Source organism: Osmerus mordax, chromosome 27 (assembly GCF_038355195.1).
Source record: "Osmerus mordax isolate fOsmMor3 chromosome 27, fOsmMor3.pri, whole genome shotgun sequence".
Taxonomy (NCBI): Eukaryota; Metazoa; Chordata; class Actinopteri; order Osmeriformes; family Osmeridae; genus Osmerus; species Osmerus mordax.
Genome location: NC_090076.1, coordinates 3,440,568 through 3,455,414, shown reverse-complemented (window position 1 = coordinate 3,455,414; position 14,847 = coordinate 3,440,568). Strand labels below are relative to the sequence as shown.

Below are 14,847 nucleotides of genomic sequence, written 5' to 3'. Positions count from 1 at the left end.
ATTAGTGTTAACTTCTAGTTTAGCCTTATTGATAGAACGGTGGACCACTTTACCTTCTGCCTTGTCAGTCCCCTCACCTCAAAATCTACATCCTCAAAAACGGTAGCGTTAGCTAGCTAATAATTTTCCACCGGAGCTTTAGCTCCCTGGCTAACGTTGCGTTCTTTCCTGCTGTGTTCAATGACTCAATTCATCAAGCTGTAGCTAACATTAGCTAAGTCTATGTCAACAGAGCTCCTGGGTAACTTCACTTAGATATGCCAGAAAATATTAAAATTATTTAAACCCAATTACCCAATTCAGTCAGGTATATCGCCGAGGCCAGGCGTGCTTTCAGATTCTGATGGTGGTCTGCACTGGTGATGCAAGTCCCTTCGCGCTAATATTTCCATGCACTCGCGCTCCCCTCTGGCACGCACACCTGTTCGTAATTCACTGAATCGCAGTTCGCAGTTCACTGAATCTCGCGCTCCCTTCTGGCACGCGCATCTGTTACCAGTTTACTGAATATGAATATCCCCCCCCCCCCCCCCCCTCAAAATAATTCTCATCGAATCTACACGATTCACGTAGGTCCCCTATATTGGTTTCAAAACGGCGAATTTCGCCGAAAGGTGAGGGATTTTCATGTCTGTACTTTACATTCCTCATAGCAATGCCTCCTCAGAGAGAACCTTCAGCATGGTCAGAAAGATTGTAACCGAAAATCGAATGAGCATGAATAATAGCACACTTTGTGCTCTCTTGTGCTGCAAAATAAACCAAACCAAAATACAAACCCTGCACACAAGTACACTCCCTCCAGGGGTGTATTTAGAGCAGCAAAGTGTGCTACGTACAACTACAATTCCGGATGTAAGAAACTGTTACGTCCCTCGCCCTGCTTGTATGTGTGTTCTGTATTGTTCTGTGCTTGTCTTCCCTTCAGTTTCCCCTCGTTTTCGTTGCTTGTCAGTGATTGGCTGCCGCCTCCATCTCCCCATCACCGGTGCACCTCCGCCCATCCATCTCTGTCCAGGATTGGCTGCCGTCAGCACTCCCCCGCCGCCAACGCACTACACTCCACCAATCACCTGTCTGTCCGTCCACATTTAAACCCGGTCCTGTGTACTGTTCAGTAGTCTCTAGCCCTGTGTGTTTTTCTTGTCGGCGTTTGTATGTGTTTGTGCATTTGCCGTTGCCGATATTAACGAGACTCATGTTAAGTGTTATACGTTGTTTTACCACCTGTTTGTTTGTCTGGTTATCGCCGGTACTCGGTATTGTTCTTTTTGTTGTTGTATTATTAGTTCAGTCGTACAGGGGCTTTGGAACAGGTAAGCTGACCATGGGCATACACCCCATCACGTAGCTAACCCCTGTTAAACACCCTAGGTAAGGAGCGGGTGCCATCCATGTCTGTTTTATTAGTATAGGGATGTCTCTTGGTTAGGTAGATTAGGACACTTTTGTTGATTACTTTTCTTTGGCACTGCTCGTAGTTCCACTGTACCCTGTCGGCTGTGTTTCCCTTCTTGTGTTAAGAATAAACAATTTTTTTATTACTAATTATGTATTTATTTATGTGTATTTAGCCTGCCTTTGGCATCCTCTGTCTCTGGCATCTACCAAAATCTCCGGGATTTTGGTACTACAATGTTGACAGGTATGATGAGCACTTATTTAGAAACCCAGCACTGGGTTGAGAGAGTCACTGTGGTTTTCATGGAGATGTTGTACAATGTATATATTTGTATTAATTGTTCACTAGATATTGTTGTTTTGTAACATATTGTTTTTAATATATTGTTGAATAATTTGAAGGATGATCAATATTTGTGGTGATGTTTATGTATATCTCAAGCGGTATGCTAAAATAGTGTTCAGCTGTTGAAAACCACATCTTTTTCTTTCTTTTTTTCAGTTTTAGGACTTTGCACTTTTGAGTTTATGTAATTGGTTTTGATGTGTGGGACAGGATGATTTGTGTTTTTAATTTAAAGTGAAACATGAACAAGGATGTATAGTCAAATTCAGTCTTGATGTAATTTATTTAAATAAATGTTTTTTTTTTTTTTTTTACAAATCTCTGACTGTAAAACTGTTTGCCTCATGTTGAATATATTTTATACTCATGCATAACACCACCTGTGTAGGACCAGTAATATCTGCTTTTTTCCAAAGCGACTTCAAGAGAGAATTTTATAATAGTACTATACTCTGACCTACACTATGTTTTGCAAATTAGCTTTCCAAGAGACAGTTTACAAAAGAAACTACTGCTCTATATGGACAACTTGCAAGACGAGAGAATAGTTGTCCAATTTTGTGTGGATGGAGTAAGGATAAGGAATAGTTAACTCAAATTGCATAATTATGAAGTTGTCTCTCACCAGTCTGTGGGTCAGTATTTTCATAATCCTTATTCCCTGAGGTCAAGCAGCAGGAATCATGTGGCAATGTGTAAATAATACTGGGTTAATCATTTTTGTGTAAACTAAATAGAGTATGTCACTATTTATAAAACAGGGCATTTATCCTTTCCTGTATGGGCGGCTTAAAAAAATTGCACAATTAAGAGTATACCCACTTCTCCAGGGACCACTACACCACTGGATTCCCTAACCGCTCGGCCACCTGACTCCTTTTGTATACAATACAAAAGTATTTTTGTGTACAATACAAAAGAAAAAATATCCAGAATTCTAGGGCTGACGTGAGGTGAACATAATATTATTATTGAGCAATGTGAACTTTCTTCTTCAGGGTATGACTGAGGCTAAGTCAGGGTTATAGGGAGAGAACAGCCAGGCAAAATGAAACGTTCCAAAAATATAGTTTGTTTCTTCTGAAGAAACAAAGAAATTACATTTTAATTATACTTCCATTTACTGTTCTAAAGATATTATATCTAAATGCATACAATCATATTTGTGTTAAGACACATTTATTTTGTACAAATGTTCCATATGTATTTAAATAAAACAATAATACAATATGTGGGGGTTTAAAGTTATGGGTCGAACTTCACCTTTACAAAATCACACTTTCCAATGCCCAATTACAGAAAATATTTATTGTTTATGTTTGTTATTACTCTAGGAATCTATAAATAATGGTAACATTACTGAATAAAGGGTTCTAAATGTATGAGTAAGGCTACAAATAATAAATCTAATTTCAAGTTTGCAGTTAGTATGTTTCTGGTGTGTATGACTTGTAGAATTTACGGAATCCATTGAAGTAACTGTAGACTTATTTCTAGATTGTTGAAAATTATTATAAATACATTAGAATAAATAATAATTTGCCATAGGGAAATCCCAAATGCGGGATGCTCTATTTAGATTAAGGATGTGACCATTTACTAATAAATACACACAGGACGATGAAAATGTTCATAGATTTTCTTTTTGTTTATTGAGATATAACACGCAGTGTTTCATTACCTACAACAGAAAGGGTAGATAAACAGCAAATGTTTACTCCTCGACAGGGGGGTATTCCAGAAAGCAGGTTATGTGACATTCCCGGGTAAGTTAACTCCCCAGCTGACACCCAGCGTTGTAGCAACATTGCCAGTAAGTTGCTGCAACATTGTGAATCAGCTGGTGGGTTAACTTACCCGGTTATGTTGCATAACCTGCTTTCTGGAATACCCCCCAGGTCTGCAAACACATTTGTAAACCGAGATTTGTTAAAACGTTTGTTAACCGAGAACGTAGGTCGAGGTTTACAAACAAAGCGTTTGCTGACCTGTCGAGAAGTAAACATTTGGTTTCTTATATACTACAACAATACGTGGGAAGATCACAAATCAAACAAGTCGAATCTGGAGCAGACGCCATGTTGTCAGAGCAATCAGCTGCACTTGCACAGGTGACGTCACTACATCTCCAAGGCAACATATCAACAACATCAATTCGTCTTCTGTCTGCTTCAGATACTTCTTTAAAACGGGAAGCGATTGCGGGGCGTTTGCGGACCTGTGCAAAAACCATATTTGGTTGTTTTAGTTGTTTTTTTGGCAATTTAGGCTACTTTGTTGCCGAGCAGATGCCACGTCAAGGTCAATGGCTACATCTCCAAGGCAACCGCTTGTTGCTAGGTCCGTAAAAACTTTTATTTACCTCTGCGAACTTTCAGGAGGTATATAAACGGATTTATTAACTTTTGAGAACGTCTTCTGGACCAATAGGAACACCGTATTGGTCCAATTATTACACTAGTATATAAGAACCATTTTTAAACTAGAGTGTCGATACGTGGTTGATGGCCAGCCTGCTCTGGGCTGTGCCCCTGCCTGGCCACCCTGTTCAAAATGTTCTAGACACGCCCCTGGTTACTAAGTAACCCCATGGCTACATAGATTCCAACTGCCAAAATAAAAGTTTCATTTGTGAAAGTGACATTTTTTTTATCGATATCAAGAGCTACATTTTCGTGTAGTGTCGAGAGCTGTGTTTAACAACAACACCCCTGGCCTATACAAGTACAGTTGTCGCCTGCAATATTGGCCGGCCCATTCAAATATGGGTCTAAAAAGACCCATAAGACCCGCCTTAATATCTTTGCCGTCCAATCACCGATTTTATTTCTGAAAACTGCCAGATACTCATGACAAGTTAAGCTCAAAGTACATATCATTGGTTAAGGGGTTACTGGGAGGGGAAAATAAATGTATCGTCTGCAACGGCAGCCATTGTTTTTCGAGGCGGAGCCAGAGCTGAGACCATGGGAGATTGCCTACAGTGTTAGATTTACAGCTTCGAATTGAAATCTGAGACGATATTCTGAGTAAAGACAAGTTTATTAATATGTGTTGTCAATATTGTCAATTAAAAGTCTAAAATTTTTACTTACGAAGAATTTGTTTGTGGGAGTGACGGCAGGACGCGAGTTATTTCCTGAAAAAACTCTGCCTGGCAGGACAGGCAGTAATGACGTTAGTAGCACTGTTTAGCCTCGATTTGAGCAGATTTCTAAAAAACTTAGAAAAACAACATTAACTAGCTAGATTATATACACTGTAAGCTAAATGTACATGCCTTGTTTGGCCAATTCGGTCGATTGTGGAAGAAACTAGTTTTTTAGTTATCGAGAGGAGTATCCAGCCATAGCGCTAGCTACTTTTGGGGCAGAGAAATTTCGGTTTCCCCATGTTTCCACGTGTTTCCATGTAGTCACTTGAATGGTCATAACTTTTAATCAAAATATGATATTTCTAATCTGTCTTCTGTTCTACATTGCCCACATATTTGTGGATATTCCACCTGCTTAAAGTTTTCCTCCATCCTGTAATTAAAGTGGTTAAAAATGAAGTTGTCTGATGAGGTATGGTGGATGGAGAAGTTTTTGTAAAAAATGGCTGCCTGAAATCACCTTGATAAAATATGATTTGCCTTAAGTGATCATATATTTATTCACATCATAAAAATCCCCTAGTTCTGTTCTTCAATATGGTGTCAACAGTTAAGGTGTATGATTTAATATGAGAATTCATAAAATGTGCATATTAATATGAATATCATATTTCAACAGCATATGGAATGTTTGGAATGTTGGCTTAGGCAGGAAAAGGTTAAAATCCAAATGTTGGCCCGGATCCACAGGGTACGACGAGATTTTGCTGCAACGTGTGTAAACTGGGACCCCCAGCGTTGTAGCCTAGGTAATACAGCCCACAGTTATGTCTCTTGTACAACCAAAGTGAAATGGTGGAAAATAGCTTAATCGTGTAAATCTGTTGACGGTTAACGACATTAAAAGGCTTTTACATCGGAAATGTCGACTTGTCTCAAAGGATGTGACGGTAACGCCACAAAATGAAAACGAAACACTTTGTTAGCCCTCAAAAGGATTTGTTGTCTTGGCTGCAGCCCTTCTGCGTGATGGGATGATGAGTATTCAAATTTTCCGCGGGGGAGGGGGGGGGGCACTCACGATTTTAAGGAGTGGAGCCTAGTACCAAGACAACGGCACTGGTCCATCACCTAGGGTACTGACGAGTATAAGTTCGTTTGTTGTGAGCTGAGAACACGCAATGACTCACGAATGAGGTTGCAAGATGTCGGTTAAGGTAATCACTATTTTCTCTACGAGGATTTCATTGTTGCTTTGCTATTCGGCCGCAGAAGTTATGTGGAACATTTAGAAATGTTTAAAATGTTTGACCTTCAGTTAGCTATGCTCCTTAGCTTCGATCATACTGGTGCAGAGGACGGTGTAAATTACTGTCAAACTGGCTTTTATTTTAGGTTTAAATTATGTGTTAAAAGCGTGGTTGCGTTAGTGTATAAATGCAATCTGAGATTGTTGGCATACATTTTTCTTTAGTAAGTGAATTGTGAGGGTGGCCATCTAAGGTCAACATTATTATGAAGCCTATGTGTTTATTCTACAGAAGGAGACGCCCCTGGCTAATGCTGTCTTCTGGGCAGCTCGTAAGGGAAACTTGGCCTTGCTTCAGTTGCTGCTCAACAGTGGACGTGTGGATGTTGACTGCAGAGACAGTGTATGGACGATGCATGCCCCTACAACACACCTGCACATTTTATCCAAAAACCACTAGTGGTAGTTGTCTTTATGTATCTTTGTACACACAAATAAGTTATTTTAAGTAACACCTCACCTGTTGCCGCAGCCATTTTGGGAAATGATAACCAGCACTTAATATTATTTTAGGAAGAGGCAAAAACATGCTTGCAACTTCTGCATTTTTGTTGAACCAGAACTAGTCACCTTTATTTGCATTTCCAATAGTCAGGTCTCACACCTATCACGTGGGCAGTATGAGATAACATTTGTAATAGGTGTTAACATCACCGATATCCTGCAAAGTTGCCATATTCCTCATCATTTAAGAAAATGTACCTGTGGGTGGGAGCTTTTTCATAAACATTGTGTCCCGCCGGCTTAACTGGGTTCAAAACTGGCCCAGGCCCTTTCCTGCATGTCATCTCCTCTCTCTCCCCACATTCCTGTCCACTCACAAATCACTATCTCTGTCAGAAATAAATAAGGCAGAAATGCCCAAAAATATATCTAAGAAAAAAAACAATTAAACTAAAAACGAAACTATTTTTGGCCTTCTTTAATTGCTCCTATGATACGGCACTCGTATATCCCAAATTGTGGTCAAAAGTTTTTGACCACAATAGGCAAAAAGAGCTGGAATGTACCTCTAACTATACAATATAACACTCCTACAAAGATTTGTCAGCCTCATGACCGAGATTTATTAGTTTAGCCGTGGGTGAGTATCAAGTATTTTACATTTACACATACATTTACTTCATAAATCTCCCATACAACTCATTATCTATATTGCTATATTTTGTTACACTTGATGTAATTACTGGTGCTAGTGTGCCATAAACACCCATGTTCATGTACGTGTCACTAACAAGGGTCAGTAAACACAGTGGACACCCTTGGGTAGCTGGAGAGTAGTAAATCGGACTCTAAATGTAGTCATTTAGCAGACACTCTTATCCAGAGCGACTCTAGGTTGTCGTTCTTCCCATACAAATCTTGATATCAATTTGTCCCTTTTTGTGAATTATGCTTAGGGCACCTCCACTGGGAGTGATTGAATTAGGTATAATAACCTGGCTTGTATATTCATTTTGACTGCATTTATCCTGTCTGTGAGATCCACGGGATAAGTAGACCGCCAAAATACAACATACATGATGCAATAAATCTGATTAGATGGCTAGATATAGCAGGGTCTTATTTACAAATCCCAAATAGTTCTAGCTCTTTTTGTGTAGTAATCCCCTCAGAGTGAAACATTACCATTACTATTATGACAATATATCATTAGACTACAGGTAGCTAGCTGGTTCCTTTGCAGTGGCTTACAGTCTTGCTAAACAGATAATGTATCATTATGGCCGTTGCTGGATTTTAACCTCTGACTTTGCACTTCATAGGTCAACACCTTATCCTAGTGAGCTACTCACACTGCTGGGAAGGGCTCTGTTCAGTTACTGTATAAGAAACAAGCCTCCAAACATGTCTCCTGTGGCAAGCATTTGAATTCAAACAGCTCTAATTTAGTCATATTTTGACATATCAAGGTACTTCAGAGTAATGTCATCCTGAAGACTGTTAGGTTTGAAAAACCATCAGTCAAAATTACATTTGATTTATTGACACAAAGATATTGAAGCAAAGTGTACATTTACACCCCTTTTAGCCATTTTGTTTAAGTCAAGTGGACTTAAAACGGTGGACGGTTCAAGAGAAGAAGAGTTTTGTAGGTTTTTCCTAGATCTTCACTGTACAGCCAAATCCATAAGTCCCCATGAGAAACGAGGCATGTACACCAAGTTTTAGAAGACTTGGCGCAATGGGGTAGAAATGCCATCACTTGGGACTTTTGGACATGGCCTGTGGCGCCCCCTAAGGTCAAATGTGGGCCATTCTTGGTCTGGTGGCTAGTCATGGCCTGTTGTATCGATGTACCAAATTAAATAAACTTCTAAGCTTTTTTATTCTTCACAAATTGTCACTGTAGTTCTTGAGACTTTTACATTTAGTCATTTAGCAGATGCTCTTATCCAGAGCGACTTACAGTAAGTACAGGGACATTCGAGTAGCATGTACCTGCAGAGCCGGAGAGCTGCAGTTTCAGGACCGCAGTTCTAGGACCCTCTTTTTATCTGACAGCGCCACCTAGCGAATTGGATAACCATGGACCGGAACAAGATAATCAATATTTTCCTGCAGTAGTGAATGCAGGTTACGGCTCGACATTAAATTATAACAAGAAGAAGAGGAAGTGATGTAGCTTGTTTCATGACAAGATGGACGAGAATCAGAGTGTAAGTAGCTAATTTGAATCATGTGTGGTTATGTATAAAACAATTCTGGTGTCTTGAATTGGACAATAAAGTTAACGTTAGCTAGCTAACTTCAACTTTGCTGTCGAAATCATTTCAAGACACCGGAGTGGTTTTATACATAACCACATGTGATTCACATTAGCTACTTTTACCTATGGGCTACACTGATTGCCAAACAAACAACTGTTAACAACCAAGTTGAAGACAGAAATTACTGTTTGTGGGGAATACTGCTTTGGTCAGTCTTTTTGGTATTTTGGTGGTTGCGAAAATCTAGAAATCCTTCAAAATGTTGCTGGTTGGTGGAGGGAATTATGAAGAGTTGGATGGGGCAATGTGGTGGATGGATGTGTTACTGCGATTGTTATTGTTTATTATTGTATATATATTTTAAATATATCCATATCTGAATAATCAAATTCCCCAGTTTTCCTTGTTTCTTGCCTCTCTCAAACCATTCAAATAGCCTATCTTGTTGTGATCTAGTGACACGTAGGCCTACTCAATAGTATATTTCGTCATCCAATTCGCTAGGTGGCGCTGTCAGATAAAACGAGGGTCCTAGAACTGCGGTCCTGAAACTGCAGCTCTCCGGGTCTCGGGTGAGTCAGGTGGCTGAGCGGTTAGGGAATCGGGCTAGTAATCTGAAGGTTGCCAGTTCGATTCCGGCCCTGTCAATTGACGTTGTGTCCTTGGGCAAGGCACTTCACCCTACTTGCCTCAGGGGGAATGTCCCTGTACTTACTGTAAGTCGCTCTAAGAGAGTATAAGAGTGTCTGCTAAGTAACTAAATGTAATGTAAATGTAATGTCTCCGGCTCTGCAGGTTCATACTATTGAGACATTCCCCCGAGGCAAGCAAACTTTACTAAATTACTAGCCCAATTCCCTAACCGCTCAGCCACCTGACTCCACTTTTCTGTTCCCCATGAGCAATAAGGCATACATACCAACTTTCAGACATTTTGGCCTGATGGGTCAAAATTCCATCCCTCTGAAATTGACAACTTTGAGGCATCGTCTATATAGGGCCACCTATGCTCTGGTCAGGCCCATCATGACTCAGAACTAGGAATGACATCACACCTGAATTAGCCCGAGTTGATTGCATTCCAGAATCTCAGTTGAACAGCAAGAGACAAGAGTTATGAGGATAACTGGGCTAGGGCAGAGCACATGCTTAAACGCCTGCTAGTACGACTCGACTGGGCTAGGTTAGTGATGTTACGCTCAAAGCCGTGCTCACAAAGCGGTATCGAACTTTTGAAGCAATGGGTACCGATACAAACGTGGCTTCAAATGGGCATTAAAACACATGATCACCCGTTGTAGCTTCGGACATCACACGAGCAGCTGACAGTGTCGTGCTACAGTCAAATAGGATCCAAGACAAACTGCGTTTTATTCAAATGCTTAAAAGACATCAGAAATCACTAATATTCATGGGTTATAGAGAGAAGACATATTTACGGACGCTATGGAATACATTCATTGACAGAACCAGAGATACAAATAGATTCCAAGAGATACATAGATTGACCAGTTCTGTAATCAACACCTTGCATTGTTTACACATGCACATACATTTCTCTCTAGTTAAGAAAATGTTGCCAGCCTTCAAATGTGGCCATCCCTTTCCCGGTTGCAAAAGCATGTTCCAATACCGTAGCCCCTAGTCTACATTATCAATTAATAATGTATTCATTTAGCATATACTTCCTATGAAACAAAGAGAAAGGATTTTGATCACATAATCTTAGCTTGAACAACAGCACTCTTACCACTAGGCCATACTCAACCAAATTGTATTTGTGAATAATGCTGTCGGAACCTAAAAATATACGTTATGAATGTAAAATAGCAAAGAGTTACCGATCCATCCATCCATCATCTGCCGCTTTTCCGGGGGTCACGTCGCGGGGGCAGCAACCTAAGCAGGGAGGCCCAGACTTCCCTCTCCCCGGCCACTTCCACCAACTCTTCCTGGGGGACCCCAAGGCGTTCCCAGGAGACATAGTCTCCGAGAAACATAGTCCCTCCAGCGTGTCCTGGGTCTTCCCCGGGGCCTCTTCCCAGTGGGACGTGCCCAGAACACCTCACCAGGGAGGCGTCCAGGAGGCATCCTTATCAGATGCCCGAGCCACCTCAACTGGCTCCTCTCGACGCGGAGGAGCAGCGGTTCTACTCTGAGCCCCTCCAGGATGACCGAGCTTCTCACCCTATCTCTAAGGGAGAGCCCGGACACCCTGCGGAGAAAACTCATTTTGTCCGCTTGTATTCGCGATCTCGTTCTTTCGGTCACTACCCACAGTTCGTGACCATAGGTGAGGGTAGGAACGTAGATCAACTGGTAAATAGAGAGCTTCGCCTTTCGACTCAGCTCCTTCTTCACCACGACGGACCGATGCAGAGCCCGCATCACTGCGGACGCCGCACCGATCTGCCTGTCGATCTCACGCTCCATTCTTCCCTCACTCGTGAACAAGACCCCGAGATACTTGAACTCCTCCGCTTGGGTCAAGATCTCCTCCCCGACCCGGAGATTGCACTCCACCCTTTTCCGGTCGATAACCATGGCCTCAGATTTGGAGGTGCTGATTCCCATCCCAGCCGCTTCGCATTCGGTTGCGAACCTCTCCAGTGAGAGCTGAAGGTCACGGCCCAGCAAAGAGTTACATTGTTAATAATACTACAAGATTTGTCATAACATATTTTTGACACGTAAACATTGAAACATTTGTCACATAACCTTTATTTATCAAATCGTCAATGACGATTGTGAGGCTAATGTCTTGAGAATTTGACTTCACTCGATTCCTTTAATCTCTCTATACAGTCGCCATACCATGAACTGACCAGCAGATGTCCCTTTGGAGAAGATGTATCAGATGCTACGGAAAGCAATACTCTTTTTGACACATTTATTCCACAAATCTTGTTGCTTTGGAAAGGTTCTTTTCCCCCATCACTAAGCTGGGGCAGAACCCAAACTAGGACTGAGTGTGCGCAAGACTGACATATTTGTAGTTGTAGTAGACTCTCGGGCAGTGATGCCCTTTGATCTCTGATCTGACCACTTTTTTCAGTAACGAGTAATCTAACTGTTAATATTTCCAAACCAGTAATCAGATTAAAGTTACTTGTCCAAGTCACTGTGTGTTACTATTTTGTCATTAATAGTAAAATATATATTTGATTTCTTCTTGCGTCTCTGGGAGTGAAGTCATGTAGCCTATGCGACAATTAAGTCACGTTTTCAGCATGAGGGTCATGCATATATTCATAGACCTACCACTCCCTCACAGTGACTCTGAGTCGTCACTTTCCTCAAGCCCCTTTGCTCCGGTGCCATCTGGATTTGATTATATGTGACAAATAAGAAAGACAAATAAGATTAATAAACTATTACATGAACAAATGCAATGAACCGCAACTAAATCCATGTTCTTTCTAAAAGTAATGGTTCGCAAATGATCTCAGATTTACTGTACTCGGGGCGTTTTTTATGGTTTGTTTTTTTCCCCAAGTAGGCCTACGACTTGAGTCGTTTTTCCAAGTGCGTTCTTAGGTCAACATTTCAAAAGAAACTCTTGTCTATAAATCAACATTACACTTGTGTCTTGCCTCTCATCGGCCATCAAGTTACAGTGGAGATGTTTGGAGACAATTGAAGTACCACGCAGCGACACAAACAACAATGGAGGAGGAGAGAGATGCACATTTTCGAGTTGGAAATACCATCACTATTTTGAGTATTTGTCAGCTAAAGATGGAAATATCAAGGTTCATTGTACACATTCATTGTTGTTGTGTACATTACTGTTAAAAATGCACTTCTAATACAGTGAGTGTTGGCAAAACCGGTTGTCATTTTTATGTTGAGGCGGTGTTGGTGTTGTCGGCAGCTGCTGAATGTAACTAACTTGTAATCTAACGTAGTTACTTTTAAAATCAAGTAATCTGCAAAGTAACTAAGTTACTTTTTAAAGGAGTAATCAGTAATCAGATTACTTTTTCAAAGTAACTGTGGCAACACTGCTCTCGGGTCCCATTAAACTAAACAACATGCACAACAAGAGTGAACAACAGGGGGGTATTCCAGGTAGCGGGTTTAACAAACTGTGAGCCTAACCCTGAACTCTGAGTTCATCTACTTTAAAATGAGAAACTGTGACTTTTCGGTTCCAGAAAAGCTGATTTGAATTTGTTAAGTCAACTTGGAGTACGTCCACTCTGAGTTAAGCGCGGGCATGAGAACTATTAAAAGCCAACATAAGTGGAGCTCGGATACTAGGATCCACCGTGGCACCCGGCTACTGCTATTGTGTGCAGTACATAAAGCGTAGCGGATTTTTGCTTGTGTGTAAAAGTGTGTAAAAGTTGTGTGTAAAAGTTGTATTTTGTCTGCACACTTTGCCATGACATTATACGAACTACAGCAGTGACTTTAAAGAACTACAACTGCATTAATCTGTCTGACACGCCTCCGAGCGTGGTGCACTGTGGGAAGACGAGTGATGGAAAGCGATTTGCGTCGCTGCAGTGTGGACGCAGCGTAACCCTGAACTCTGAGTTTAGTTCAGTAGTTGTGGGCAAATCTCCCACAACTGCTGAACAACGCCGACACACAGTGCTTGTCTTATCCACCACTCTCTCGCCTGTACTAGTGTAACTGAATGGCAAACTTGCAATCTTAAAAAGGCCGGCGGGTCCTCTCGTGGGTCGCCACTTGCCACCACTCGCTATACTCGTCCTTAGTGCCGGCTAGCTGTACGAATTGGAGAGGAATATTGCTTGCCGCACAAAAGACAGGTTAGATCGCCATCTAACTGGACAACTTTCCTTCGTCCTACTCTGGAGTCTTTACATTTATTCATTTAGCAGACGCTTTTATCCAAAGCGACTTCCAAGAGACAGCTTTACTAAAAGTGCATTGGTCACTGATCATAAACGAGATAGCCCCAGAAAGGCTTTTGCAGGCTTTTGTAGTCTTTGATATTGACTGGTGCATGCTGGGATTGCATGACGTCAACTACCTGAGCTCAGTTCACAATTCAAGGTTCCTATGTCTAAACCAAAGAAGTTATTAAGAAGTTATTTGTCCGTGGGATGAAAGTAAATATCTGCAAAATAACTGTTAAAATAGCTAAGTGAAATTGATCAAGTGAAATTATGTGTTTTAACAGAACATTTTGGTGAAAATGTTATTAATATTTGTAAAAAAGAAAAGAAATGAAGCTTGCGCAAGTTCAGTCAGGCAAGACCGATCTCTGCACTCGGGCTTAATCGTAGTGTACACTACTCACTCCCCCCGCTAAGAACGCCATACCGTCCCCCGTTCCTGGGTCGGGCGGTCACTGGGGTTCAGGTCGATTAGCGCTCCCGCTATCAATTAATGGTGTCACATGATCCGTGCCTTTAAATATGATTCTCTCCCTGCGTAGTTTGTCCATGCTATCAAGTGCGCGATTGCTGTTGATGTGTCGTGTGGCTGGACCTTCCCTTGTCTTGTTTTTTGGAGGCTATGTCGGATTTCGAGCTGGAGTTGTTCGAGGAGGTCGTCCCGGTTCCGGGTTCCGCCTCCCCCGCTGCTCGACGCAGTTCCCGGCTCGCGGCTCGTCGGGGCTCCGACGGGTCTGCGTTAGAGGCGGGTCTGCGCGCCGTGGGTGTCCTTCCAGCGCCCGGGTTGGGGCTTTCCCAGCTCCGCGCCCTGGCCGTCGGGGTGGACTGCGTGTCTCCTTGCCGAGTCCCGTCGCCCGAGGCTCCCCCTGTCTCCTCCGCTGCTCAAGGTCGGAAGCGTACAAGGAAGTCGCGCCGTCCGGAGGTGCTTGATTCGGACGCTGGGCCGTCTTCCGGCCCTGCCGTCGCTCCTCTGCCTGTTCCCGTTTCCGATCGGCCCGGGGAAGCCCTCTCTTCTACCCTTCTGGTCCTGGCGTCTTCCCTTCAATCCATCGATGCCCGCCTGCGGTCTCTGGAGAACGCCGGGGCTTCCGCTCCCGTGGCTGCGCCGCTCCCAG

At 42.2% G+C, this 14,847-nt stretch overlaps 1 protein-coding gene and 1 long non-coding RNA gene across 2 annotated transcripts in view; both read left to right on the top strand.

Annotated features, from left to right (window-relative positions):
• Positions 1 to 14,847, top strand: part of LOC136936898 (uncharacterized) — a 330,204-nt gene that overhangs the window by 226,377 nt on the left and 88,980 nt on the right. The window lies entirely within an intron of this gene.
• The window catches only part of ankrd29 (ankyrin repeat domain 29), a 97,048-nt gene continuing 87,964 nt past the window's right edge, over positions 5,764 to 14,847 (top strand). The window contains exons 1-2 of the mRNA XM_067230169.1: positions 5,764 to 5,791; positions 6,345 to 6,493. Coding sequence (XP_067086270.1) covers positions 5,764 to 5,791; positions 6,345 to 6,493 — 177 coding nt within the window. The remainder of the gene's footprint in view (positions 5,792 to 6,344; positions 6,494 to 14,847) is intronic.